This window comes from Heteronotia binoei, chromosome 17 (assembly GCF_032191835.1).
Source record: "Heteronotia binoei isolate CCM8104 ecotype False Entrance Well chromosome 17, APGP_CSIRO_Hbin_v1, whole genome shotgun sequence".
In the NCBI taxonomy this organism is placed as follows: Eukaryota; Metazoa; Chordata; class Lepidosauria; order Squamata; family Gekkonidae; genus Heteronotia; species Heteronotia binoei.
The window spans coordinates 43,816,503-43,843,504 of NC_083239.1; the positions used below are offsets into that span (position 1 = coordinate 43,816,503).

Consider the following 27,002-nt stretch of genomic DNA (forward strand, 5'->3'; position numbering starts at 1 on the left):
AATATCATCTAAATAGCACTGCACCCCATTCTGCCCCTTAAGAATTAAAGACATCATCTTTTGAAAAGCAGCAGGGGCCGAAGCCAATCCATATGGAACACGCTTAAATCTAAACAACCCATCATGTGTAATAAATGCTGTAAGATCTCTACTTTCTCTATGCAACATAACTTGGTGGTATGCACTCTGCAAATCCAAAGTGGAAAACATCTTAGCTCCTGCCAATTCAGAGAACACTTCTTCTATATGTGGCAATGGATGACTATCAATCACCACAGCCTTATTAGGTTCTCTCAGATCTACACAAAGACGTATACTTCCGTCTTTCTTTCTTACCACCACTATGGGTGAGACCCATTCTGATGAGTCCACCTCTTCAATAATATCCTTCTCCATCAATTTCTTAAGCTCTTCTGACACAGCATCTCTCACAGCAAATGGCAATCGTCGTAACTTCTGTTGCACAGGGATCACATTAGACCTCACTTTTACTTTATAGACAAATCCCTTTGCACACCCAGTCTTCTGTACCAAGGTATTGTAGCAGGAAAAAGCTCATACTTTACCAATTTCAGTCGGATCAATAACAGAGGCAGCGTGAGGCGAAGTCAGGAAAACAGCTTTCTTTATTTAACGTGCACATGGGCCCTGTACACGGGCTTCAGACCCGAGAGTCTGAGCAAAGACCACAGCGGCCCGCAGGCCTTATATACCATTTGCACAATCACTGACTCCTTTCAGTCAACTTTGCATAAACCACATAAACCAAAACCAAAAGCCAACGTTTACATAATATGTTCCCCTTTTGGTTGCCTACTAGTCACTTCTCTAACCCCTTTTGGTCCATCTGTTTCCTAGGCAACTTTACCCACAACTCCTCTGTGGTTTTTGGCGGTTCTGCTTGTGGGAAGTCTTTCTGCTTCCTCTTGCTTCTAGCACCTGCAAAGCCTGAGCCACCCCAAGCCAAATCACTATTGTCGCGAGCCTGAGCTAGGCTGAGCTACCTTGCTATTTTTATATACCTGAGCTAAGCTAAGCCATGGTGCTATGTCAGCAAGCCTGAGCCAATACAATCTATTAGCCAGGCAAGTCGGGACATGCCCAAGCAGGCCTGTCTCTATTGATCCCTGCATCCTAATATATTCCTTTTCCATAAATCAAATAACTCTTTCCAATACCTCCTTCTTCAGTATCACCACTTACAGAAGTATTCCCACTTTGTATAGACTCAGCCTCCAGTTGTGGAGCCACAACACAGCCATCCACTACCATCAGCTTTAATGCAGCAAACAAGTCCCTGCCAAGAATAGGGGTACCATTAGGCAAAACATAAAATTCTGCAGGTGCACAACTTGCATCACAATTCACTTCAGCAGATAGGCAACCACATAAAGATATTTGGTTCTTTAAATAACAAACCAGTTGTAATTTTGGTTCCACTAATGGTACATTCCCAAAATATTGCAAATACAATGCCTCAGATAGTATAGAGACTGCTGACCCAGTGTCTAACATCAACTCAATTTCATGACTCTCCCCCAAGGGACGAACAGTTACCTTAACAGTACACATAATTCTTTTTGCCTCAGAGATACTTCTATTCCCATTCACGTTCAAAACATTTACGTCAGGTACTTGGATTATTCTGGCGGCTATAACAAGTCTTTTAAAAAATGTCCGAATTTTTTGCAATGACTACATTGTACTCCTTTTGCAGGGCACTTAAGGTCATTTGCCAGGTGTTGTAAAGAGCCAGAATGGAAACATGTTTTTATTGCCATTCTGTGTCTCTGATTTCCTGGCTTTCCAACCTGTTCCTTCAGTTCTTTTACAGAGTCTTGACTTTGTCTTGGCACTTTCTGCAACAGTTCCATTTCTTTTATTCCATCTCCAGTGCCCAAACGTTTCATTCAAAGCTGCTTCGGTTTGGGTTGCTATTGCTATAGCTTTATCCAAAGAAAGTTCTGGTTCTAAAAGTAGCCGCTCCCTTATGCGAGGAACAGCTATCTTTTCAACCAGCTGGTCTCTGATCATCTCATCAGCCAACACTCCAAACTCACAGGGGCCAATTAAGTCTCTCAAAGCTGCAATGTATTGTAACGTTGACTCCCCCAGTTTCTGTTCACGATGACAAAATTTTTAACGATTAGCAACCACATTAACCTTGGGCACAAAAAAAACCCTTCAATGCAGTAAGAGCCATCTCACATTTATCATCCACAAGAGGGAGTGTATAAAAATACGCTGTCCTTCTAGTCCTAGGGAGTGGATAAGCAATGCAAGCTTACATTCTTCAGACACCACAGTGTCACTAATTGCAAGCAGGTAATTGTCAAACATGCGGATCCATGAGGTAAAAATAATTGGAGGCTCACCTGGATTTTGCAAAAAAGGTGCCGGTGGATTCAGAGGCAAAAATGCCATCCCTCTTTCATCGCCAATTTGTTAAGTCTCTTCAATAAAGCCTCCACATCAGTCTTCAAGTTTGTTTTATTATCTCCGTTAGTCAACACACACAACATAAAACCACGTCCTACAGCTGCAAGGCCCACTCCCTACTTCCTATCTTAACTTATATATAACCCTCTTAAAGGGACATACACCACAAAGTTATATGAAGTTCATACAAGCTTTTCTGCAGTTATCCCAAAAAAGGATATTTATGAGGGACTTGCAGCGTTTTACTGGCTGTGTTTCCCATACCTTTAAAAGCAACCTGTTGTGCAGATACTTAGACAGTGAACTACTTTCATCCTTTTTAATATCTACAGGAGGAGTTTAGTTTTTGTGTCAGACAGCTGTTAAAAGCAGGACCAGTAAAATGGTGCCAAGTTCATAGTACCATCTCTTCCAGCGCTGTTGAGATATACCACAGTAATCTCCAATAATCTCTTCTTACTCTCACTCACTTACACAGAAATCTCATAGAAGGCCATCTTGCTACAGCTGGGAGTGCCAGCTTTTCATTGGCAGAGCTCCTATGTCTGCAACAACAGTATGATGAACAGAAAAGTTTCATCCAGCAAAAATGGAAAGGAAGGAAGGAAGGAAGGAAGAAAGGAAGAAAGAAAGAAAGAAAGAAAGAAAGAAAGAAAGAAAGAAAGAAAGAAAGAAAGAAAGAAAGAAAGAAAGAAAGAAAGAGAAGGAAAAGAAAAGAAAGATATGGAAAGAAAGAACATAAACATAAGAGGAGCCATGTTGGATCAGGCCAGTGGACTATGCAGTCCAAAATTCCCTCATACAATGCCCCAAAAGCACCAGAATATCCACCAGTGGGGCCAAGGCACAAGAAGCCCTCCAACTGTTGCTTCCCCGCCCCCCTCCAGCACCAAGAATACAGACAGAGCATCACTTGCAGGGAAAGAAAGAAAGAAGGGGGGGGCAAAGAAAAAAAAAGCCTTCCTCACCATCAGATGACTCCAGCCAGCAAAAATCCTGCCCAGGGGTCACTTGGTAAAAATAACACCTACTGGAATGCCCACTCCCCGCCCCTCCCGGCTGAAAAAAACACACACACCCTTCTTTGCCACCCAGGCCTCTCAAGGAAATCTCCCCAAAAGAACATACTGCAAGGCACATGAAAGCTCATACCTTGAAGAACACTTCATGGGTCTAAAGTGCCAGTGGATGCCACCTTTTCTCTCAAACACTGGGAGCAGGGGAGAAGGAAGGAGAGGCAGCCCAGCTCCTCTCTACACAACACAAAGATGGGGCGGAGCTAGCTTTGCTGGGGGCGGGGCTAGCTTTGACTTTTCTTGTGACCCGGTAGTATGGTTGCCAAGTCCAATTCAAGAAATATCTGGGGACTTTGGTGGTGGAGCCAGGAGACTTCGGGGGTGGAGCCAGGAGACTTCGGGGGTGGAGCCAAGATCAAGGCTGTGACAAGCATAATTGAACTTCAAAGGGAGTTCTGGCCATCACATTTAAAGGGACGGCACACCTTTTTAATTCCTTCCTTCCATAGGAAATAATGAAGGATAGGGGCACCTTCTTTGGGGGCTCATAGAATTGGACCCCCAGTTCCAATCTTTTTGAAACTTGGGGGGTATTTTGGGGAGAGGCACTAGATGCTATACTGAAAATCTGGTGCCTCTACCCCAAAAAACAGCCCACCCAGAGCCCCAGATACCCGCAGATCAATTCTCCATGATTTCCTATGGGAATATATCGCCATAGGGAATAATAGAGTTCCCAGCAGACATTTCCCTCCCCTCCCCCCGCTTTCTGATGACCCTGAAGCGAGGGGAGGGCCTCCAAACTGGGGGAATCCCCTGCCCCCACCTGGGGATTGGCAACCCTACCCGGTAGTGAGGCTTCCGCGGCCCGGTACTGGGTCACGACCCTGCAAATGGGAAACACTGCTCCAGGAAAAGCAGAAAAGTAGAAGGGGAATTGGAGCTTACATGCAATTTAAATCACACTGGAGGGGGGAGGGAGAGGGGTGACCCCCAGCCTCTTGCTCTCACCCCCATGCATCTCCCTCCTACAGCCCCCCATGGCCCCCTCCCTCTGTGACTCTTATGAATGTATATGAACATATGAAGCTGCCTTATACTGAATCAGACCCTCAGTCCATCAAAGTCAGCACTGTCCACTCAGACTGGCAGCAGCTCTCCAGGGGCTCAAGCTGAGGTTTTTCACACCTGTTTGCCTGGACCCTTTTTAGTTGGAGATGCTGGGGATTAAACCTGGGACCTTCTGTTTACCAAGCAGATGCTCTACCACTGAGCCACCATCCCTTTTAGCTATGGGGCTGGATATTAGCTATATATATTTAGCTAATATATATAGAAAAATCTGGGGCATGCATATGAGGAAAAGGGAGAGTACATACATAGGTATGCTGTTTAAATAGATATACTTAGATATAATGTTGCATTTCTAAAAAAGCTGAGATATAAATGTAAAAGCATAGGAAAGTAGGCCTTGATCAGCTAAAACTTCTCCCAAGCCTGAAGCTGTCTGGGAAGTGTAGGGAGGGTTCATGGAACAGCCACAGAAAAGAAGGGGAGGGTAGATAGAACATCCGGAAGAGCGTAAATGGGAGACGATGAATGGAACAGCAGAGAGAGTGGCCGCTACCATTCTCGCCGCGTCACGGGGGGAGATGAGAGAACACAGCCTCTTCCCCTCAACTCGCCCTATCCTGTGGTTCCGTCCGAGCCGCGGCTGTAACCGCTTCGAACGCGGCCGAGACCGACCGAAAGTCGTAAGTCGGTGACCGCAAGAGCTGCTTTCGCCTCTGAGGAACCTCACCCGCCGGTTTCCTTCTACCCAGCCCCGGTGAGCATTTCCCCCCCTCTCCCGTGGAATGGTACTGGCTTTATACAGAGTAGACACCAAGCGAGAACAAACCATTGTGTGTGAATGGGGGAGGGATAGTGGAATAACTCATTTCCCCCTTTCTGGGGCATGATAATGGCCACTTTTTGAACGGACAATCGTTGAAAGAGAACGTTTCACACGGAGCCTCACGGAAGACTGTAATGTGTCACCCATTTCTCCCCCCCCTTCGCCCCTATTGTTTGCATTGGTACTGGCCTTATGCCTTGGCAGGGTATTCGGATCCTGGAGAGGGACCGTACCAATAGGCGCGGGAGGGAGGACCGGGCAGAACCATTATGACCGCAGGCGGGGGAGGGGGAAGCCGCAGAGGTATTGTTCTCCTGCGCTGCTTGGGGCTCCCGGGTTTTATTGGCAACTTTTGCACCCCTTGCAAGTGTGCCCTTGTCTTAAAAAGGTAAAACTGCAACCGATATAGCATTTATTGTACTAATTAAAATAATAAAATACTATATGGGAGGGTAGGTAAATACCCCAAATGGGAGGAATCTCTCCTTATGAATGGAGCACCGTTGTGCACCTAGACTTAATGGAGAAGGGCGGGGCGGGGGCAGGAATAGGTCTCGCTTGGCGCTTAGCCCCCTCGCGATCCTCCGGGTAACTATCTCCACCTTCCAGGGCTTGCACACTTTCGCAAAAGAGGGTTTTGCGAAAACGACACATCTCCCCCTTTCTTTGTGGAATGGGCCTGCCGGTTCTTTGTGAGGTTGAGGAAGGCTGGATTAAACCACTCGCCTTGGGCGGGGGTGGGGTGAAGGAGAATGCGAGCAGTTTTGATTGCTGAATTATTTGCAGCAGCGATTGCTTTGGACTGATCCGCTGCGAGCACAATCCAGATTCACCTCGCCTAGGCTACTCCTCGTTTTGTTGCGGTGCAGCCCATTCTCCCACCCTGCAGGGGGAGAACAGAAGAGAGATGTGACGTGTGTGTGTGTGTGGTTTGTGCCGTTTCTTCCTTTCCTTCCCTTCCCCTTGCAGGAACCACAAGAGACCATGGGTGACGGAGACAAGAACCCAGCTGCCATGCCCACCTCGGTCGTTGATGTTCATGGAGATGGGCGGTGGATGTCCTTGGTGAGCAATTGGGGTGGGGAGGTCAGACAGCCACTAGGAGGCGAGGTGCTGCAGAAAACAGCTGGGGATTAGAGGGGGGAGGTGGTCTAAGTGGGATTCTAGTTGTCATTTCTGTCTTTTGTCCCTATTCCCTGGAAAGAACTGATCAGCAGCTGTGAACCTTTCAGAAGAGCTCCTGTCACCAGCTCTTCCAATTCCTTTAGATTGCTCAGATCTCCCAGCTCTTTTAGATTGCTCAAATTAATTTAATGCAATTGCTGTGTGGGTTCGGAATTATCCCTAACTTAACAAGGAAGAACAAAGTTTTGAGTCCAGTGGCACCTTTTAAGCCAACAGAGTTTTATTCAAGGTATAAGTTGTGTGCAGGCACACTTCTTCCAGAGTGCATGCAGATAAAAGCTTACACCTTGAATGAAACTTTGGTGGTCTTCAAGGTCCCACTAGACTTAAACTTTGTTCCGTGGCTTCAGACCAACATAGCTGCCTGCCTGCGTGAACCTATTAACAAGGGAGACAGAGCCATAGAAAAACCCTTCCAGCAGAGGCCAGATGCCTTTATGACCCACCTCATGGGGCGTTTGTTGTGGGGGAGAAAGATTGTGAGCCACTCTGAGATTCAGAGTGGAGGGTGGGATAAATCCAGTATTTTCTTCTTCTTCTTCTTCTTGGAGGATTGGCTACATCAGGGATGTGTGGCCTAATATGCAAAGGCGTTCCTGTCACAAAAAAAGCCCTGGCCCCCCCTTGCCTCCTCCATGGGCATCGTTCTCTTGACACTCCTCCGCTTGTCTCCTGTCTACATAGCACCAGCGCTTCATCGCCGACAGCAAAGACAAGGAGCCCGAAGTTGTGTTCATCGGTGATTCTCTGCTGCAGCTTCTGCATCAGTTTGAGGTGAGGCAGCCTTGGGGGACATGACCTGCAAACTCCAGCCGCAAGAGGGATGGGTGGGGTGGAACGGACTAGTGGGCTCTTTGACAGTCGACGCTCCTTCCTTTTCTTCTCAGATTTGGAGGGAGCTGTTCTCTCCTCTCCACGCGCTCAATTTTGGCATGGCAGGAGACGCGACGCAGCACGTCCTCTGGCGCCTGCAGGACGGGGAGCTGCAGCACATCCGGCCGAAGGTACGAGGCTGAACGGCAACACGCGCCGTATGCTTAGGCAACCTGTCCACCTAGCCCAACGCTTTCCAAGATTATGCATGAGATAGAGAAGGTAGAGAAAGAAGTCCTTTTCTCCCTGTCTCACAATACAAGAACTCGTGGACATACAATGAAATTGCTGAGCAGTCAGGTTAGAACAGATAAAAGGAAGTCCTTCTTCACTCAAAGGGTGATTACCACGTGGAATTCACTGCCACAGGAGGTGATGGTGGCTACAAGCATAGCCGGCTTCAAGGGGGGATTGGATAAGCATATGGAGCGGAGGTCCATCAGTGTCTACTAGCCACAGCGTATTGTTGGAATTCTCTGTCTGGGGCAGTGATGCTCTGTATTCTTGGTGCTTGGGGGGTCACAGTGGGAGGTCTTCTAGTGTCCTGGCCCCACTGGTGGACCTCCTGATGGCACCTGGGTTTTGGCCACTGTGTGACACAGAGTGTTGGACTGGATGGGCCATTGGCCGGATCCAACATGGCTTCTCTTATGTTCTTATGCTTAGCAACCATGAGCCAAGGTTTCCAGTAGATGTTCTCCCGCAGTTCTTGGTACATGATATCCTTTAACTGGGGATTGCCCCTGGGACTTTGGATGTGCAAAGCATTTGCCCTTGTAGTAAACAGAACGCCCTTCGCATGAGTTGTTTCTCCCATCCAGGAGATTTCTGAAGCATGTTTAACAGAAAGAGGTAGAGGTCACCCTAGGGCAGGGGGTGTCAAACTCATTTGTTATGAGGGCCGGATGTGACGTAAATGAGACCTTGCCAGCCCGGGCAATGTGTGTCATAAGATGTGATGCTGGGTAATGGAGATGTAAACTTTATAAGAGACATGGACAAACACAATGAAAGGTTTTGTATCTCTTCCGTGTGATCGAGGGAACTGGGCAAAGGAAGCTCTGGATCTTTCCCTCCCTTCCCAGGGAATAAGCCTCAGCCGATAGAAGGAATAGAGGTTTGGCACAGTAGCTCTGCAGTATGATTGAGAGAGCCTGGCAAAGCAAGCTCTCCCTCCTCTCCAAAGGAGGAGCCTCAGCCAATGGAGAAAATAGAGGCTTTTCTCTGTAGCTGCTGTGCGATTGAGCAAGCCTGGCAAAGCAAGCTGTGGCGCAGAAGGAAGCAGACTTGCTCACGGGCCTGAAAGGACGCAGGCTCCCAGGCCGCATGTTTGACACCCCTACCCTAGGGGACAGAAGAGGAGGCAGAAATGATGGATGTCACAGATGAGTAAAAGCCCGGCCAAATTGACACATCCAGCAGTGCTCGGGAATTCCCCCTGCTGTGCTGTCACGTCTGGGTTTCCACCTGGATATGGCATTGACACGTAGAGTGATGTCATTTCTACCTCCTGCACTGCTTCCAGCTTTTATGCCCCCTGCAGGTGTGCCCTTTTCTAAAAAGAAAGGTAAACACTCAGGCCTACCTAAATAAAATAAAAGTAAAGGTAGTCCCTTGTGCAAGCAGCAGTCATTTCTGACTCCGAGGTGACGTCACATCACGACATTTTCACGGCAGACTTTTTACGGGGTGGTTTGCCATTGCCTTCCCCAGTCATCTACGCTTTCCCCCCAGCAAGCTGGGGACTCATTTTACTGACCTCGGAAGGATGGAAGGCTCAGTCAACCTCGAGCCAGCTACCTTAAAACCCAGCTTCTGCCAGGGATCAAACTCAGGTCGTGAGCAGAGAGCTTGGGACTGCAGTACTGCAGCTTTACCACTCTGCGCCACGGGGCTGCTCTAAATAAAATACAAGCTCTGTATTTAAGAAAACACACAACTGAAATGATCTTGATACTAATCTCCACGGCTCGTACTGCAACTGCAGCAAAGCAGATGGAAAAACATCCTCCCACCATATCCCAACGATTTAATCGCATCTGGGATTAATTCATTCTAAGCAAATAACATACAATATAACAGACAATAACCCTGAACACTGTGAATCAAGATTTGTCACTATTTGGTTTCCCTTCTTGACGTATGCAGCTGATAAGGAAATAATCCCAATAAACCCTCCAAATAAAAAAATCGGTGTCTTTAAAAGATGAAACAGCTATTTAAACAACTTGGATATTGTTACAATTTGTGTTTATTTTTTTGATATTATGGTTTAAGTCAGGGGTGGCCAAGCTGTGCCTCTTTCACACGCATTGTGCTGCTCTGCAAGCCCCCTCCATCCTGTTGGCCAGCTTGGAGAAGCCATTTAAAATTAAAGTTGCCTTCTTTCCACCAGTGTGGTGTAGTGGCTAAGTGTGCGGACTCTTATCTGGGAGAACCGGGTTTGATTCCCCACTCTTACACTTGCAGCTGCTGGAATGGCCTTGGGTCAGCCATAGCTATCGCAGGAGTTGTCCTTGAAAGACCAGCTGCTGTGAGAGCCCTCTCAGCCCCAACCACCTCACTGGGTGTCTGTTGTGGGGGGAGAAGGTATAGGAGATTGTAAGCTGCTCTGAGTCTCTGATTCAGAGAGAAGGGCGGGGTATAAATCTGCAGTCGTCTTCTTCTTCTCTCCCGCCTCCCCTCCTCCTCCCTCCCTCCCTCCGTCTTGCAGCTCTGTAGCATCCAGCATTCATGCCTCACAGCTCTCAAACATCTGACATTTATTTAGGTGGCTCTTACACTAAAAGCAAGTTTGGCCACCCCTGGTTTAAGTCCTGATGTTTTATATCAGTATTGTAAATTCAGATTTTTTTTAGGCTATAACAATGGAAAAATGTAGTTAAAAAAGAGAAAAGGTAAACACCCAAAAATTTTCCAGTGGCTGGTACCATGTTTTCCAGGACACAAGATGATGATGATATTGGATTTCTATCCCATCCTCCACTCCGAATTTCAGAGCCTCAGAGTGGTTCACAACCTCTCTTATCTTCCTCCCCCACAGCAGACACCCTGGGAGTTGGGTGGGGCTGAGAGGGCTCTCACAGCATCTGCCCTTTCAAGGACAACCTCTGCCAGAGCTATGGCTGACCCAAGGCCATTCCAGCAGCTGCAAGTGGAGGAGTGGGGAATCAAACCCAGTTCTCCCAGATAAGAGTCCGCACACCTAACCACTACACCAAACTGGCAGGAGGGAGGGGACACACTGCACGGAGCTTGCACACCCAATGTAGGGGAACAGTAAGTCTAGAAAGTCTCAGTTTCTTTTCCCCCAAAAGATAACCGATATAGCTAATGCAACTGTTTTGAGAGGAGGGGTGCATCTGTTCTGCACCCAAGGAGGACCAAATAAATCATGCAGATTTGCTTGAAATGGTTTTTCCAATTTATTCTCCCTCCAGAAATAAGATTTTTGAGAACAAATTTTGTTCTTTCCTTTTTGCAAGCCTGGGAGGGAACGATTAGGAAATTATATCAGCCGCAGCAGCCAAGGAACAGTATCAATAGAGTGCCTCCCCCCCCCCCCCCCGAATAGCCGGAACTCTTTGGCAGTGCATACAAACTAAAATAGGCATGTGCCAAATCCATCTTGCATAATTATGGTTTATTTTGGAGAGGGGCCGTTGCTCAGTGGCAGAGCCTCTGCTTGGCGCATGGAAGGTCCCAGGTTCAATCCCCACCATCTCCAGTCAAAACAACCAGGTTGTCGGGAATGGAAAAGACCTCTGCCCGAGAACCCTGAAGAGCCAGGCTAGTCTGAGTAAGCAATATTGACCTTGATGGACCAAGGGCCCGATTCAGTATAAGGCAGTTTCATGTGCGCAAGCTAGAAGGAGAAACTGAACTCCTGTTTCACTGTTTTCTCTCTCATCATCTATGATGGCATTGGTGGCCAAATCAGGCCCCCCGAGGCTCCTATCAGGCCCTCAAGCAACTGGCTGTCATCTGCTTCCTTCTTCCTGTCTCTTGCTCCCTTCTGCATCACAGCTTGCTTAATCACACAGGAGCTACAGAGCAAAACCTATTTTCTCCATTGGCTGAGGCGCCTCCCTCGGGGAGGAAGGGGGCGGGGAAGCAGAGCTTGCTTTGCCAGGCTCTCTCAATCACAGAGCTACTGAGCCAAGCCTCTCTTCCTTCTATTGGCTGAGGCTCCTTCCCATCCTGGTCCCCTGGGGAAGGAAAGAGCCAGAGCTTCCTTTGCTCAGTTCCCTGGATCCCATGGAAGAAATACAAAGAAAGCATCTTTTAAGACCAATAAATGCTAACGTTTTAAGCATGTTTTAAGGTTTTTTTAATCTCTGCTGCCTAATCTTAAATAGATACACGCGTGGCCTGGCCTGACATGGCCCGGCCGTATATGGCCTGGGACCTGCCTACCTGAAGGACCGTCTCCCCCCACATGTTCCCCAGAGAGTACTGAGGTGGGGAACCCAAAACCTTCTCGCTATCCCTGGGCCAAAAGAAGCCCGCCTTAAATCGACTAGGGACAGGGCCTTCTCTGTTATGGCCCCTACGTGGTGGAACCAGCTACCGGAGGAGGTGAGGGCCCTGCGGGACCTTATTCAGTTCCGCAGGGCCTGTAAGACAACCCTCTTCCGGCTAGCTTACACCTAACTGATATGGGAAAGTAGTGTAGCTTACCAGATTCTTGCTATTTATACTGTTATAAGGTTTGATGTTTTAAGGTTTTAAATGTTTTGACTGTTTTAACTGCTTATATATTTAAATGTTAATTTAATTTTTTGTTTTATTATCTGTTGTGAGCCGCCCTGAGCCATCTTTGTGGGAAGGGCGGGATATAAATCATAAATAAATAAATAAAACAAGGTCTCATTTATGTCCTCATAACAAATGAGTTAGACACCCCAGGACAAGAACCAGGAAAGAAAACAGAAGCCGAGATTTGTCTGGTTGGTGAATTCTTCTGCTCCCAAATTATGTTTAATGAAATCCATTGTTTTCAGAATGCATCAGATCCCTGCTGGGATCCTCTTTCCCTGGTCATCTATATCAGGGTTAACGAATTCATTTGTTATAAGGGTCGGATCTGACATAAATGAGACCTTGTCAAGCCGGGCCGTGCGTGTCATGAAATGTAACAGCAGGCAGCAGAGATGTAAACTTTATGAAGCGCACAAACACAAAAGATTTTTTTTTAACCTAAAATAAAACATGCTTAAAGTATTAGCACTCTTGCAGTATTGTGGTATCAAAGCAAGCTCTCCCTCCCCAAGAGAGGAGCCTCAGCCAATGGAGAAAACAAGAGGCTTTGCTCTGTAGCTCCTGTGTGATTGAGAAATCCTGACAAGGCAAGCTGTGACACAAAAAGAAGCAAGAGAGAGGGAGAAGGAATCAGACTTGCTCGTGGGCCTGATAGGAGCCCTCCAGGAGCCTTGTCTCACCCACAGGCCGCGTGTTTGACGCCCCTGATCTATATCCTGTGACACTTTTTATGGGTTTTTTCCCCTTGGCCTCTGCTCTTTCTGCAAAGGTCTCTCAATCCCCACCTCTAAAAACTAGTAAGTGGCTTTTAGGGGGGAAAGAATTACTGCTATAACATTCCAAGTTTTGCACATCTTGGCAGCCAAACCAAAACCTGCAGAAGGCAGGCAGTAGTTCTTGCATTAGGGGGATTTTGCAGAAGGAATGGCTGCGGTGAGCAAAGCCGCTAAAACGTTCTTGTTTTGCTTTCTCTCCCCCTCCGCAAGATTGTGGTCGTCGGCGTGGGCACCAACAACCACGGCCACACCGCGGAGCAGGTGGCAGCTGGCATAGAGGCCATCGTGCGTGTCATCCAGCAGCAGCAGCCGCAGGCCCGCGTGGTCGTCTTGGTGAGTGCAGAGCTCTGGGTGCGGATCTCTAGGGGGTGGGGCTGCCCAGGGCTCTTTTTCTACTTTGCATATTAGGCCACGCCTCCCTGATGTAGCCAATCATCCCGGAGCTTACAGTAGGCCCTGTACTAAGAGCCCTGTAAGCACTTGGAGGATTGGCTACATCAGGGGAGGCGTGGCCTAATATGCAGAGGAGCTCCTGCTAGAAAAAGAGCCTTAGGGCTACCCCCCCCCCCCCCGACCTGCTTTAGACTTGCCTTTGTCACTTCTGTCTTGGTCTAGGGTTTGCTTCCGCGAGGGAAGAACCCCAACCCGCTCCGGGAGAAGAACCAGCGAGTGAACGAACTGCTGGAGGCCAAGGTGCCGCAGCTGCCCAACGCCACCTTCCTCAACGCCGACCCGGGCTTCGTGCACTCGGACGGGACCATCAGTCACCACGACATGTACGATTACCTCCACCTGAGCCGCCACGGCTACGCCCGCTTCTGCCCGGCGCTGCACCGGCTGCTGCTGAGCATGCTGGGAGAACGCAACACCAAGGCCTCTTGACCGCTCTGCTTCCTGTTCGGCAGGGACGGAGGGCTCCCCCCCCCCCTCTCTGGGCCCAAGGAAGCGGGACCACGGCCCGCCTTCGGTCTTCCTTAAACACAGATCATCCAGAGGTTCCTCTCCTTCACCCACCTGACCAAATTGGATACGTTCGCCTGGGCATTCGGTTCTTGAAACAGTTGAAGCTGCTGGGTGACAGGGTGGTGTCAGAAAGCGCGTCGGCTGACAAAAACGCCAAGAAGTTGAGCAGAGAACGAGCCAGAGGAAACTTGCTTTTTGTTTACTTAATAAAAATGGTGCATATTTCCAAATGCGGTGTGTTTGAGTACTTTCTTCTCTCCCCCCCCCCCCCCCACCAGCGGTGGTGGTGGTTGGAAGGGTGAGTGAAAGGTTAGGGCAGGAGTGGCCAAACTTGCATCACACGTTTGAGCCACAAGACATGAATGTCATCAGTTCCATGCTCTTTAACTTGTTCATTAATGTTTTGGAGTTGGGAGTAAGCAGTGAAGTTTGCAGATGACACTAAATTGTTCAGGGTGGTGAGAACGAGAGAGGATTGTGAGGCACTCCAAAGGGATCTGTCGAGGCCGGGTCAGTGGGCATCAACGTGGCAAATGAGGTTCAATGAGGCCAAGTGCAAAGTAATGCACATTGGGGCCAAAAATCCTAGCTACAAATACAAGTTGATGGGGTGTGAGCTGGCAGAGACTGACCGAGAGAGAGAACTTGGGGTCATGGTAGATAACTCACTGAAAATGTCGAGACAGTGTGCAATTGTAATAAAAAAGGCCAATGCCATGCTGGGAATTATTAGGAAGGGAACTGAAAACAAATCATCCGGTATCATAATGCCCCTGTATAAATCGATGGTGCGGCTTCATTTGGAGTACTGTGTACAATTCTGGTCACTACACCTCAAAAAAGATATGGCTTTGGAAAAGGGCAACTAGAATGATTAACACTGTCCCTATGAAGAAAAGTTAAAACGCTTGGGGCTCTTTAGCTTGGAGAAACGTCAGCCGCGGGGTGACATGATAAGAGGTTTACAAGATTATGCATGGGATAGAAAAGGTAGAGTAAGAAGTACTTTTCTCCCTTTCTCACAATACGAGAACTCGTGGGCACTCAATGAAATTGCTGAGCAGTTGGGTTAGAACAGATAAAAGGAAGTCCTTCACCCAAAGGGTGATTGATGTGGAATTCACTGCCACAGGAGGTAGTGGTGGCTACAAGAGGCGACTGGATAAGCATATGAAGCAGAGGTACATCACTGGCTATTAGCCACAGCTTATTGTTGGAACTCTCTGGGGCAGTGATGCTCTGTATTCTGGGTGCTTGGGGGGGGCACAGTGGGAGGGCTTCTAGCCCCACTGGTGGAGCTCCTGATGGCACTGGGTTTTTGGCCACTGTGTGACACAGTGTTGGACTGGATGGACCATTGGTCTGATCCAACATGGCTTCTCTTATGTTCTAATGTCAGATGCTTGAGAGCTGGAAGGAAAGGTGGAAAGAAAGCAACTTTTAAACTTTAAATGCATTCTCCAAGCAACTGCCTGGCTTCATTTGGAGAAGTGATCTAAAGAGAGAAATGCCTTCTCCAAGCTGGCCAAAGCAGGGGGGGGGGGCTTTGAGAGCCACACGATATGTGTGAAAGAGCCTCATGTGGCTCCCAAGCCACAGTTTGGCCACCTGTGGGTTAGGGCCTTCACAAATTCATTGTACTAAGCTTTGGTGGCTCCCAAAGATTAAAAGGACGGAGAGGTTCCACTTGCCCCTCTCTTAGTTCTCACTGGCTGCTTTGCTGATCTAAGGGAGTTTCCTGGAAGGAACAGCCAGCTGGACTGGCGAGATCTGCCCTGGATTATCACAGAAAGCCCCTCCCCACCAGAGGGGCAGAAGGCACTTTAGTCCAAACGCACATGACTCCTAGCATGTGAGGGAATTCGCACAGCCATGCAAGTCACAGGTCAGAATCCTGCCGCTCTGGCATGTTTGCCAGGGCAACTAATAGAGCTAATCTCTTGCGGATGGGTTTCTGAGCTTTTAGACGCAAATTGATAGAGGGATGATGCTTCTGCACTGAATGGAGAATAAAATGGAGGAAAGATGAAAACCAATATCCACACTAGAAGAAATTAGATTTATACCCTGCCCTTCTCTCTGAACCAGAGACTCAGAGCGGCTTACAATCTCCACCCCACCCCCCCCAACAGACACCCTGTGAGGTGAGTGGGGCTGAGAGGGCTCTCCCAGAAGCTGCCCTTTCAAGGACGACTCTTGTGAGAGCTATGGCTGACCCAAGGAGGCCATCCCAGCAGCTGCAAGTGGAGGACTGGGGAATCAAACCCGGTTCTCCCAGATAAGAGTCTGCCCTTTCAAGGACAACCTCTGCCAGAGCTCTGGCTGACCCAAGGCCATCCCAGCAGCTGCAAGTGGAGGACTGGGGAATCAAACCCGGTTCTCCCAGATAAGAGGCTGCCCTTTCAAGGACAACCTCTGCCAGAGCTCTGGCTGACCCAAGGCCATCCCAGCAGCTGCAAGTGGAGGAGTGGGGAATCAAACCTGGTTCTCCCAGATAAGAGCCCACACACTTAACCACTCCACCAAACTGGCTCTTAGGGAAGAGGTGGGGTATAAATGATTAAATAAACTACCCTCAACTGGGGGCCCCTGCAGGCTTATTCCTTCTCCGTTGCTCAAAGTATGGGACGCTGGGCCTTCTTTGGGGCCTGAATACGATCCTGGAAAAGGAAACGAAGAAAACAACAAAATCCAGCAGGGGGAGGGGAGGTGAAGTTACAGTTTGCAGGTCAGGGAGAAAGAAGCCCGAAAGACAGTTGTTTGGTTAAAGAAGTCCACAGTTCTCAATGCCAGGACAAAGTTTTGAGTCCAGTGGCACTTTTAAGAGCAATGAAGTTTTATTCAAGGTAGGTGCTTTCATGTGCCTGCCTACTTCCTCAGGTACAATGAAATGAAATTGACCAGTTCATACATAAAACGCAGAGGTCAAACAGCAAATCAGCATACCGCATAATGAAGATCTTTTAGCAGGTGTAAACAGGAACGGCTAGCTGAGTTTATAAAGTCGCCCCTGCTTGGATTTAATTCCGGGGCAAACTCAGTGAAGCAATAAATATGTCAAAACTGGAAACAGATGTGCAAATGTATCTTAATTGTGGAGTGCTAAAAGTAATTAACTGAGTCCCTATTGTTGACACTCCCATCTGTCTCCTTCTCAAGCATGGAAACAGCTAACAGCATCCTTTTCTTTTCTTTTCTTTTCTTTTCTCTGGAGTGTAGTCGTTACATCTCACCAAGAAGGGTTGTACATTCTCTTTATTTTAGTGTCTTTCTTTCTTACTTGGAATAGTAGATTGGAAACGTGATTGTTCTTTAATGCAATGACTATTAGAATCATAAGAGTTGGAAGGGTCCTCGAGGCAGTCATCTAGTCCAAACCTCCCCCCCACAAGCACAATGCAGGAAACTCATAAGTACCACCCTCCCACACACCCCATGACCCCGCTCCATGCCCAGAAGAGGTCCAAAAAACAACACCCTCCAGGATCCCTGGCAAAACCGGCCTGGAGAAAAATCGCTGCCTCACCCCAAAGTGGTGAACAGCACTTCCCTGGGTGTGTAAGAAGCGGCCACGGGAACTACGCCTTTCCTGCCCGCCCTTCTCTTATCTGCCCAAATCCACAGAATCAGCACTGATGTCAGATGGCCATCTAGCCTCCGCTTAAAAACCTCCAAAGGCGAATCCACCACCTCCAGAGGAAGCCCGTTGCACTGAGGAACCACTCTGTCCGGAAGTTCTAACTAATGTGTAGCCAAAATCTTGATTTAAACCCGTTGGTTCTTGTCCGACCTTCTGGGGCAACAGAAAACAACTTCACACCATCCTCTACATGACAGTCAAGTACTTGAAGACGGTGATATCACCTCTGTCGTTTCCTCTCCAGGCTAAATATACCCAGCTCCTTCAACCTTTCTTCATAGGACTTGCTCTCCTGACCCCTTCGTTGCCTTTCTCTGGACCGTTCCAGCTTGTCTATATCCTTCTTAAATTGTGGTGCCCAGAACTGAACACAATACTCTAGGGTGAGTTCTAACCAGAGCACAGTAACGTGATACCATCACTTTGTGCGATCTGGACACTATACTTCTGTTGATACAGCCCAAAATTGCATTTGCCTTTTTAGCTGCTGCATCACACTCTGCTGACTCATGTTCAATGTATGGTCCACTAAGACCCCTATCTCCACTACCAGGGGTTATATTTTATAACAAACACGGCCTGGCCTGACAAAGTTTCATTTATGTCAGATCTGGCCATCATAAGAAATGAGTTCGACACCCCTTCCCTAGATCCTTTTGGCATAAACTACTGCCAAGACAATTCTCTCCATCCTATAATTATGCAGTTGATTTTTCCTAGCTAAATGCAGAACTCAACATTTATCCTCATTATAATTCATTTTATAAATTTTGCTTGCTATTCCTGTTTGGCGTAGTGGTGAAGTGCGTGGACTCTTATCTGGGAGAACAAGGTTTGATTCCCCACTCCTCCACTTGCAGCTGCTGGAATGGCCTTGGGTCAGCCATAGCTCCAGCAGAGGTTGTCCTTGAAAGGGCAGCTGCTGTGAGAGCTCTTTCAGCCCCACCCACCTCACAGGGCGTCTGTTGTGGGGGAGGGAGATAAAAGAGATTGTGAGCTACTCTGAGACTCTCTGATTCAGAGAGAAGGGCGGGGTATAAATCTGCAGTCGTCTTCTGTTTGCACCTGTTAAAAAATTTTCATTATGTCATATGCTAACTTGCTGCTCAACCTTTTGCCTTACACGCATTGACTGGTCTATTCCATTTCGTTGTTATCTAAGAAAGCACACAAAAGCTCCCACCTTGAATGAAACCTGGTCAGTCTTAAAAGATGCCCCTGATTCTAACTTTGTTCTGCTATTTTAGGCCAACACGGCTGCCTGTCTAATTCTAAATGTCGACGGCCCAGTCCTGCATGCCTGAACTCTGAACCCTGTAAAAGATGCAAATGTGCACAGTTTATTCTGCTGCTGCCAAACTTAAGACCTACACAGAACACACCTGAAGCTCAGCCCCTGCGGCCCAAGTGGGATCTCTGCTTTCGACTCCTGTAGGCACCACGTATCTATCCCTTTAAAGGCACGTGGCCTAAAACACCGCCTTTGGCAAAACCAAGCAGCCAACCAAACACCCCTGCCAAAAACAATTAACACTTCCGTTAAAGCAGAAAAGTATCAAAGTATTGACAAGTACACAGGCATCCATTTGAGAATTCAGAAATGGGCGTGTACAAGAGTTACGTCAGGATGACACTACAAGCATATTTATGCGGCTTACGAAAAAGCTTTATGCAGTGAAACGTGGTATCAAACTGGCGATCGCGTGAAGGTGGATTTTCCTTGGAAGCCGATTTCTGTGGATAGGCTCCGGACTGCAAATGTCTTGGGAGTTACTACAAGTTGCAACCCTCCGAGGACTGAGAATTCTTCCGGAGTCATGCAGCGAAATTGACATACTCTTTATGGGACTCTTGTAAATGTCGTACTAATTCCTTGGATGCTCGTGCACTTATAAATACTTTGATACTTTTCTATTTTTTAACAAGAGTGTTAATTGTTTTTGGCACAGTTGTCTGGTTTGCTGCTTTTTACTGTGCTGCCACTCTCTCCTCTCTTTCCCTGTTTGACGAAACCAAAGCAGCAGAGCCGGGGCTTTTTTTTGTAGCAGGTACTCCTTTGCATATTAGGCCACACCCCGCTGATGTACAGTAGGCCCTGTAAGAAGAACCCTGTCTGCTCCTGGAGGATTGGCCACATCAGGGGGTGTGGCCTAATATACAAAGGAGTTCTGGCTACAAAATGAGCCCTGACCACAACAATCTTAGGGGGTCGATTTCTAGGCAGCCCAGTGCCCCCCCCCCCCCCCACTTCTGGCTGCACTTCTTGCAGAATTACCCAAACTTGCAACTGAAATATAACGAGGAATGATGCTTCGGGAATATTCGTGACGTACAACTCCGCAGCCAAAGCGATTGTTAAAGAGCTTTAATAGCATGTGAGGTGGGGCCACCCCGATACAGAAGGGGTTACACATGGTCAACATGTGGCTTCGGCCACCAGCGCGCTCACGCCTGGGGGGAGCCCCCGCCTGCTGGCACAGCTCTCCAACCGGGTCACCTTCTGCACCCAAGGACCATCTCTGCTCCCGGCTGGATTCCGGCTGCGCGCTGCTGAGTCAGCAAAGTCTCATCTCCCCCCAATAACTCTACTCCGCTCCCAGGTTTGACCACATGGGAAAAGTCACCTTCCGGTACGCGCTCTGCCTCCTCCTCTCCTAATCAGGCCTTTCCGAACGAAGGGCCAAAAGCAAATTTCCCGTGAAGGAGGCACGTCCCTCCCTTCTCTGCTGCAGTGGGTGGAAAGACTTCCCTCACCCTCCCCGGTTACTGACACAGAAGCAACGAGTATGCATTGGGGGGAGTGGGGTACAGTCTGAAAATATTTAACATTGTTAAAAGGAGGAAGAGGACTAGAACCCGTGGCTTGACATGTATCCGCTGCCCACGATCTACTGCACCCTCCCCCGCACGCCCCGGAGATCCCACGGGCATCTCCGCTCATGTCCTGGAATGGCTGCTATTTCCCCCGTGCCACCCCTCCTGTCCGTGGGAGGGACCCGAAGGAGCCCACAACCCCCCCCCCCCGCCCAACCAGCAAAATAGCCAAGGAGGAGCATGAGGAGGGAGGCCAGGAAGAGTTCGCGCAGGACAAGGGTAGCCAATATCCCCCCTTTCCAGTCCCTTTTGGGGAAGGCAAAAGTTAGCAGGGGAAGAGCATGTGTGGGGAGGAGAGATGGGGAGGGGGCAAAGCTCCAGGATCCCTCCCTCCCTCCCCGCAAGGCTGTTTTATATCTCGCTCGGCCGCTCGTCGCCGTCCGTTCATCTGCTGCTGGTGTTGCTGTTGCCGCCGCCCCCAGGGGAAGACTGCTGGTTACAGTCCCAGCCGGCAGCTGCGGTGGAAGGTGGGGCTGGGGGGGCTGCGGCCTCTGCTCCACCCGGCGTCGAGTCCTGTGCCAGAGCCAGTTCCGAAGGCTGCCCTTCGGCGGAGCCGCTCTGGCCGGCAAAGCTGCCGGGCTCCGGCATGCTGGGCGCCTGCTGCTCCGTGGGGGTGGCCGCCTGCATGATCTTCTGCCGCACCTCTCGGATCTTGAGCTGCAAGCAGACCTTGGTGGGGAAGATGTCGGAGTAGCGGGTCTGGAACGCCGCCGTGGCCTGGGCTGTGGAGGAAGGACACGGCTCCCGTCAGCCCCACGGCAGGAGGGGGGGTCAGATGACCGTACAAGCAGCCCACCCCACTGCAGACGGATATGGGAGCAGAAGGGAAAGGTGCGCTGTCCTGAAGCAGCAGCCCAGCCTCCTGGGAGACCTCTTGGGGATGACGGACGGGAGGGCAAAAATGCCAACGGAATGTAGCAAAAGTGCCTCTCCACCCCCACCTCTCCGGCTAGGTCTCTGCCATGCAGATACGGTGCTCTCAACAGAGCTTTTTCTGCAGCAGGAACTCCTTTGCAGATTAGGCCACAAACCCGATGTAGCCAATCGCCCAAAAGTAGGCCCTGTAAGAAGAGCCCTGTAAGCTCTTCGAGGATTGGTTACATCGGAGGGTGCGGCCGAATATGCAAAGGAGTTCCTGCGAGAAAAAAAAAGCCCTGGCTCTCAAGGCAGTACCTGTGAGTACTAATCAAACTGCACTATGTATTCGATCAAGACGGGTAACTACCTTTGCCTGCAGCAGTAGAAAGAGCAAGAATCCAGGAGCACCTTGAAGACTAACAAAATTGGTGGCAGGGCACGAGCTCTCGTGAGTCACTGCTCACTTCTTCAGATGTTTATCTGAAGATGATGATGATATTGGATTTATATCCTGCTCTCCACCCTTAATCTCAGAGCGGCTCACAATCCCCTTTACCTTCTTCCCCCACAACAGACACCCTGTGAGGTGGGTGGGGCTGAGAGAGCTCTCACGGAAGCTGCCCTTTCAAGGACAACCTCTGCCAGAGCTGTGGTCGACCCAAGGCCATTCCAGCAGCTGCAAGTGGAGGAGTGGGGAATCAAACCCGGTTCTCCCAGAGAGTCTGCACACTTAACCACTACACCAAATTTAGGTGGGGAGCAGTACTCCCTCTTAAGCTGTGGAGACTTGTGAGCAAAAATTCTACTTAGTGAGCTACTGCCGTTAAAAGTTGTGAGCGAGCAATTTGGCTGCTGCATCAATTAGTTTGCTCCAGGGCCATCTTTCCTGAGCTAAGACAGAAACGTGTGAGCCGGAGACTAAAAAAACCCAAGTTGCTTACCTGTAACTTATGATCTTCAAGTGGTCATCTGTGCCGTCCCACACATGGGTCTTGCCACTGGCAACGGATCCGTACCTCAGAGTCTCCACTAGCTCGCCTAGAGCGCTTTTTTTGGCACGCTCTCCCGCTCGCCCTGGGGAGCAGGCATCGACTGCGCGTGCCTGGAGCAAGCGGGAGGCACCCCTCCCACTCAGTTTCTTCCAGCCACTACTGACAGTCTATGTGGGCAAAACCAGAGCAGAAAAGCCAGCAGAGGGGAAGGCTGGGTGGGAGTGTGTGACTGCACAGATGACCACTCGAAGGTCGTAAGTTACAGGTAAGCAACCTATTTATCTTCATCGTGGTCTCTGTGCAGTCCCACACATGGGTGATTAGCAAGCTGAAGATCAAAGAAGGAGGTGGGTGCTGGCAAGAAAAATTAAATACTTACAATGTATGCAGGCACTCACCTGGGATGACTTCAATGGAAGATGGCCCTGAGAACCGCTTGGCCAAAAGAGGTGTCACGTCTGGCATGAACGTCCAAAGCATAGTGGGAGACGAACGTGGACGGAGAGGACCATGATGTAGCAGAGCAAATGTCCTCTAAGGAGACGCCCTCCAGGAAGGCCGAGGAGGTCGAGACCGCGCTAGTCGAATGAGCCTTGAGACCCTCCGGTAAAAGTTGCTTAGCAACCTCATAGCACAACCGAATTGCATTGAATAGCCACTTAGAGAGTCTCTGGGTAGAAATTTTACAACCTCTGTGGGGATTGCTGTAGGCCACAAACAAGTTAGGGTCCTTATGGAAGGGTTGTGTACGAGAGAGGTAAAAGGACAAAGCCTGTCTGATGTCGAGAGTGAGCAGAGCTCTTTGTCCAGAATCTTTAGGTTCAGGGAAAAACGTTGGTAATGAAGTAGAACTCGAGAGATGAAATTTTGAAACAACCTTTGGGAGGAAGGCCGGATCCGCCCTTAGGACTACCTTGTTCCTGTGAAAAACTGTATAAGGAGGGTCAGAGCAGAACCCACACAAATCACTAGCTCGCTTGCCGGAGGTGAGTGCAACCAACATGGTAGTCTTCCAGGAAAGGTTGAGATCAACGGTAGCTAAGGGCTCAAACGGAGGTTTCATAAGCTGTGCCAGAACTAGTGACGGACTCCAAACGGGCACAATAGGTTTAACAGGAGAGTGAAGGTGTAACATGCCCCTGAGAAATTATTTGGACAGTCTATGGGAGAAAACAGCCTGACCGTCGACAGGCTGATGGAAAGCCGAGATGGCTGAAAGATGAACCTTCAAAGAGGAATAACTGAGTCCAGAAACTTGTAATGACAGAAGATATTTTAAGATCGAAGGGAGAGGCACAGTCTCTGGATCAGATTGTTCAGAAAGCGCAAAAGAACAGAAGCGCTTCCATTTACACTGGTATGAACATCTAGTAGAGGGTTTCCTGGCATTTAGGATAACCTGTGCAACATCTAATGGTAAGTCTACGGCCGTATTCTCCATGCTGTGAGCCCCAGGATCTGGGGGTTGTGATGCCATATCTGGCCCTGATTCTGGGTGAGAAGGTAGTCTGCCAAAGGAAGGCGATGGTAGGTGTGATGAGCCAGCTGAAAGTCTCGTGAACCACAGTTGCCATGACCACCATGGCGTTATTAGGATGCAATCTGCACCATCCCGAATGATCTTGAGAAGCGATCGAGTAATTAGAGGGGTTGGGGGAAAAGGTAATGTAGTGGTCCTTTCCAAACGTGAAGAAAAGCATCGTTGCTTCTCCTGGAGTAAAAGCGATGGCATTTTGAGTTGGCCCTCGCTGCAAAGACATCTATTCGTGGGACTCTGAAGCATGCGAAGATGCGATGCAGATAGCGTGGATTGAGGGACCATTCATGGTTGTCCAGGAAAATCCTGCTGAGGGTGTTGGCCAACATGTTCTCTCTCCCTGGCAAATGGACAGCAGTCAGGTAGATGTCGTTCCTGATGCACCACTCTCACAGGGCTATGGCTAATAGACATAGATGGACGGACTTGGTCCCGCCCTGCCTACTCACATAGAAAACTGTAGCCATGTTGTCCATTGTAATCTGAACATGCTGGTCAGTTAAAGACGGAAGGAAGGACTGAAGAGCCCTGTGAACAGCAATAAGTTCCAGACAGTTTATGTGCATGGCACTCTCCAAGACAGTCCACAGACTTCTGACAGTCTTGTCCTCTAAGTGGGCTCCCCATCCCAACTTGGAGACATCTGTAGGTACAACTGCAGAAGGAGGGGGAAAAACGAAAGGCATTTCACAGAGCAGGTTGTTCGGAACGGTCCACTAGGAAAGGGAGAGTAGAACTCTCTGAGGTACAGTAAGGATGGTGCCCTGAGGTTGTATGCGAGGGTGGTAGGCACGAACAAACCAGAGCTGGAGGGGCCGCATACACAGTCTGGCAAAATGGAGTGCCGAAGTAGTTGCAGCCATGAGGCCCAAAAGACGTTGAATGATGATTGCAGGTTGTGTCAGAGAAAGTATGACATCCTGGGCCAACGGTTTGGGCCCGATCCAAGGGAAGAAAGACAAGGTGAGGGCACGTGCAAAGATGAGCACCTATGAATTGTAGATCCTGTGTTGGGGTGAGATGCGACTTGGTAACATTCACACACAGACCCAAGGAGGCCAGAAGAGAAAGGGTCATTTTGAGATCCTTCACAAATTGATGTGCTGTAGGGGCGATTATCAAACAATCGTCTATGTACGGGAAAACAAAGATGCTGCAAAGACACAGGGCAGCAGCCACCACTGCCATGCATTTCATGAACACTCTAGGGATGGTGGACAGCCCAAAAGGAAGAGCTCGATACTGGAAATGTTGTCCCATGGCGAAACGCAGATATTTGTGGTGTTGAGGTCTGATGGTCATGTGGAAATAGGCATCCTGGAGATCCAGGAAAGCCATCCATGAATCCTGAGGTATTAAGGGCAGGATCGACTGAACAGAGATCATTCTGAATTTTTTGTAGACTATCCGTTTGTTTAGTCTCCTGAGATCCAGAATGGGTCTCTTGCCCCCATCCCTCTTGGGAACCAGAAAGTACCGTGAATAGAAACCTGTTCTGCAGTGGTGATGGGGAACAGGCTCTATCGCATCTTTTTGGAGCAAGTCCAAAATCTCTTGCTGAAGATGAAGAGACGGCGGAGTGGCAACGAAGTGGTGATGGTGTGGGGGTAAAATGAACTCGATGGCGTAACCTAGACGAATTATGGTGAGCACCCAAGAGTCCATGGTGATCGAATGCCAAATCTGGTAGAAAGGGAAAAGTCTGGTCTGATAGAGAGGATCCAGCTGTCGAAAGGGGCAGGGAACGAATTCAAAAAGACTGCTCGGATGGCGGGGTAGACTTCTTGGCTTGTTGAGAGCATGATTTCTGGTGGAAAGGCTGCTTGGATTGAGGGGCTTTTCACTTCCAGTATTCACTGTTTTGGAGAACGCTGATGCCTTTGATATACTGGTTTCCAAGGTCTCAGCCGGTTTGACTGCTGTGGAACGGGTTTGAGTGACTCCAAGCCGCTTAGCTCTCTTACGGCCGTCATCAATAGATGTGAGAATCTCATCAGTGGAGGCGTGAAACAATCCAAGACCATCAAAGGGGAGGTCCTAGATTGTCTGCTTGATATCTGGATGCAGATTTGCGGATTGAAGCCAAGCATGGCGCCTTAACACAACCGAGGATGCAAAAACTCTAGAAGAGCACGAAACAGCATGCCTGATGGTATTTATTTGCTGCTTAGACACTCTGGAGAGCTCAGAAACTAAGTTGGAAGCCACCCTCTGAGAAGTCTCCAGGAGAGAAGAGATGAGTGGTGTGAATTGGTTAGCAAGATTGAAGGCGTAGGCGAAGTAAGCCAAGTAATTATTGATTTTAGAGTTGGTAGAGGCAAGATTGTAAATTTTGCGGGCTAGAGTGTCCAACTTATGTCCCTCACGATCTGGTGGAGTAGGATGTCTTGAAGGTTTCGCTTTAGATGCGGAATGGACAATAATGGAATTTGGAGCTGGATGTGAGGCCAAAAATTTTGATTCTGGAGCATGGATCCTATACAAGGAATCAAAACACTTCAAAGTAGGTGGAACCGAGGCAGCTTTGTCCCAAGCCTCACAAAGTCCTTCCAAATGCATTGGTAGCATAGGCAGGAGTGATCCAGTAGGACAATCAGCCTGAACTAGATCATGCACTACATCTGAAATCTTGGGCGAGTCCGATGGGAGAGTCACATTTAGGGCCTCAGCCACAGTGGTGATGAGGTTGAGGTAGGCTTTAGATCCATCAGACGGGGAAAGATGGTCTGGTTGAGTAGTGTCAGAGCTGGGGGAACCCGGTGGATGTTCAGAATTGGAAGTGCATGAACTTTCATTCTTGGATTCAGAGTCGTCTGGGTCCCGAGGAGGTGTGTTGGGTTTAGTTGGTGCAGCCTCAGAGTCCTCTCGAGGAGGAATAATATTAGAGGGCGAGGTTTGAAGAGGCTTAGGTCGTGATGGCAGAGTGCTTGAAGTCGTGGCAGGTACCGCAGGCATAGTAAAGCAAGTTGGAGCATAATGGATTCCAGGTGGCATGTGAGACTCACAGCACCGAGAAGGTTCACGGTATTGAGACGAAAGGTAGTCGATGTCTTGGGTTCGAGATGGTGAGGGTTCGAGGTCACGGAGTCAAGGAAGTGCAGCTTTGAAGTCTCTATGAGAAGTGACATCTAGTTCACGGTACCGAGAACATCTGAATCCCTCATCCGAAGGTGAGCGCGAGTAGCAATGAT

At 48.9% G+C, this 27,002-nt stretch overlaps 2 protein-coding genes across 6 annotated transcripts in view; one reads left to right on the top strand and one right to left on the bottom strand.

Annotated features, from left to right (window-relative positions):
* The first annotated feature begins 6,157 nt into the window (after window positions 1-6,157).
* PAFAH1B3 (platelet activating factor acetylhydrolase 1b catalytic subunit 3) lies at window positions 6,158-14,140 on the top strand. Its single transcript, XM_060257883.1, has 5 exons — window positions 6,158-6,417; window positions 7,222-7,311; window positions 7,425-7,541; window positions 13,158-13,280; window positions 13,563-14,140. The coding sequence occupies exons 1-5, from the start codon at window positions 6,337-6,339 to the stop codon at window positions 13,827-13,829; spliced, it is 678 nt and encodes a 225-aa protein (XP_060113866.1). The 5' UTR covers window positions 6,158-6,336; the 3' UTR covers window positions 13,830-14,140.
* A 5,760-nt stretch (window positions 14,141-19,900) lies between these two features.
* Window positions 19,901-27,002, bottom strand: part of CIC (capicua transcriptional repressor) — a 75,967-nt gene continuing 68,865 nt past the window's right edge. For all 5 annotated transcript variants that reach the window (XM_060258148.1, XM_060258149.1, XM_060258147.1 and 2 more), the window contains exon 21: window positions 19,901-21,146. In XM_060258148.1, the coding sequence (XP_060114131.1) occupies window positions 20,809-21,146 (338 nt within the window). In that variant the 3' untranslated portion in view covers window positions 19,901-20,808. The remainder of the gene's footprint in view (window positions 21,147-27,002) is intronic.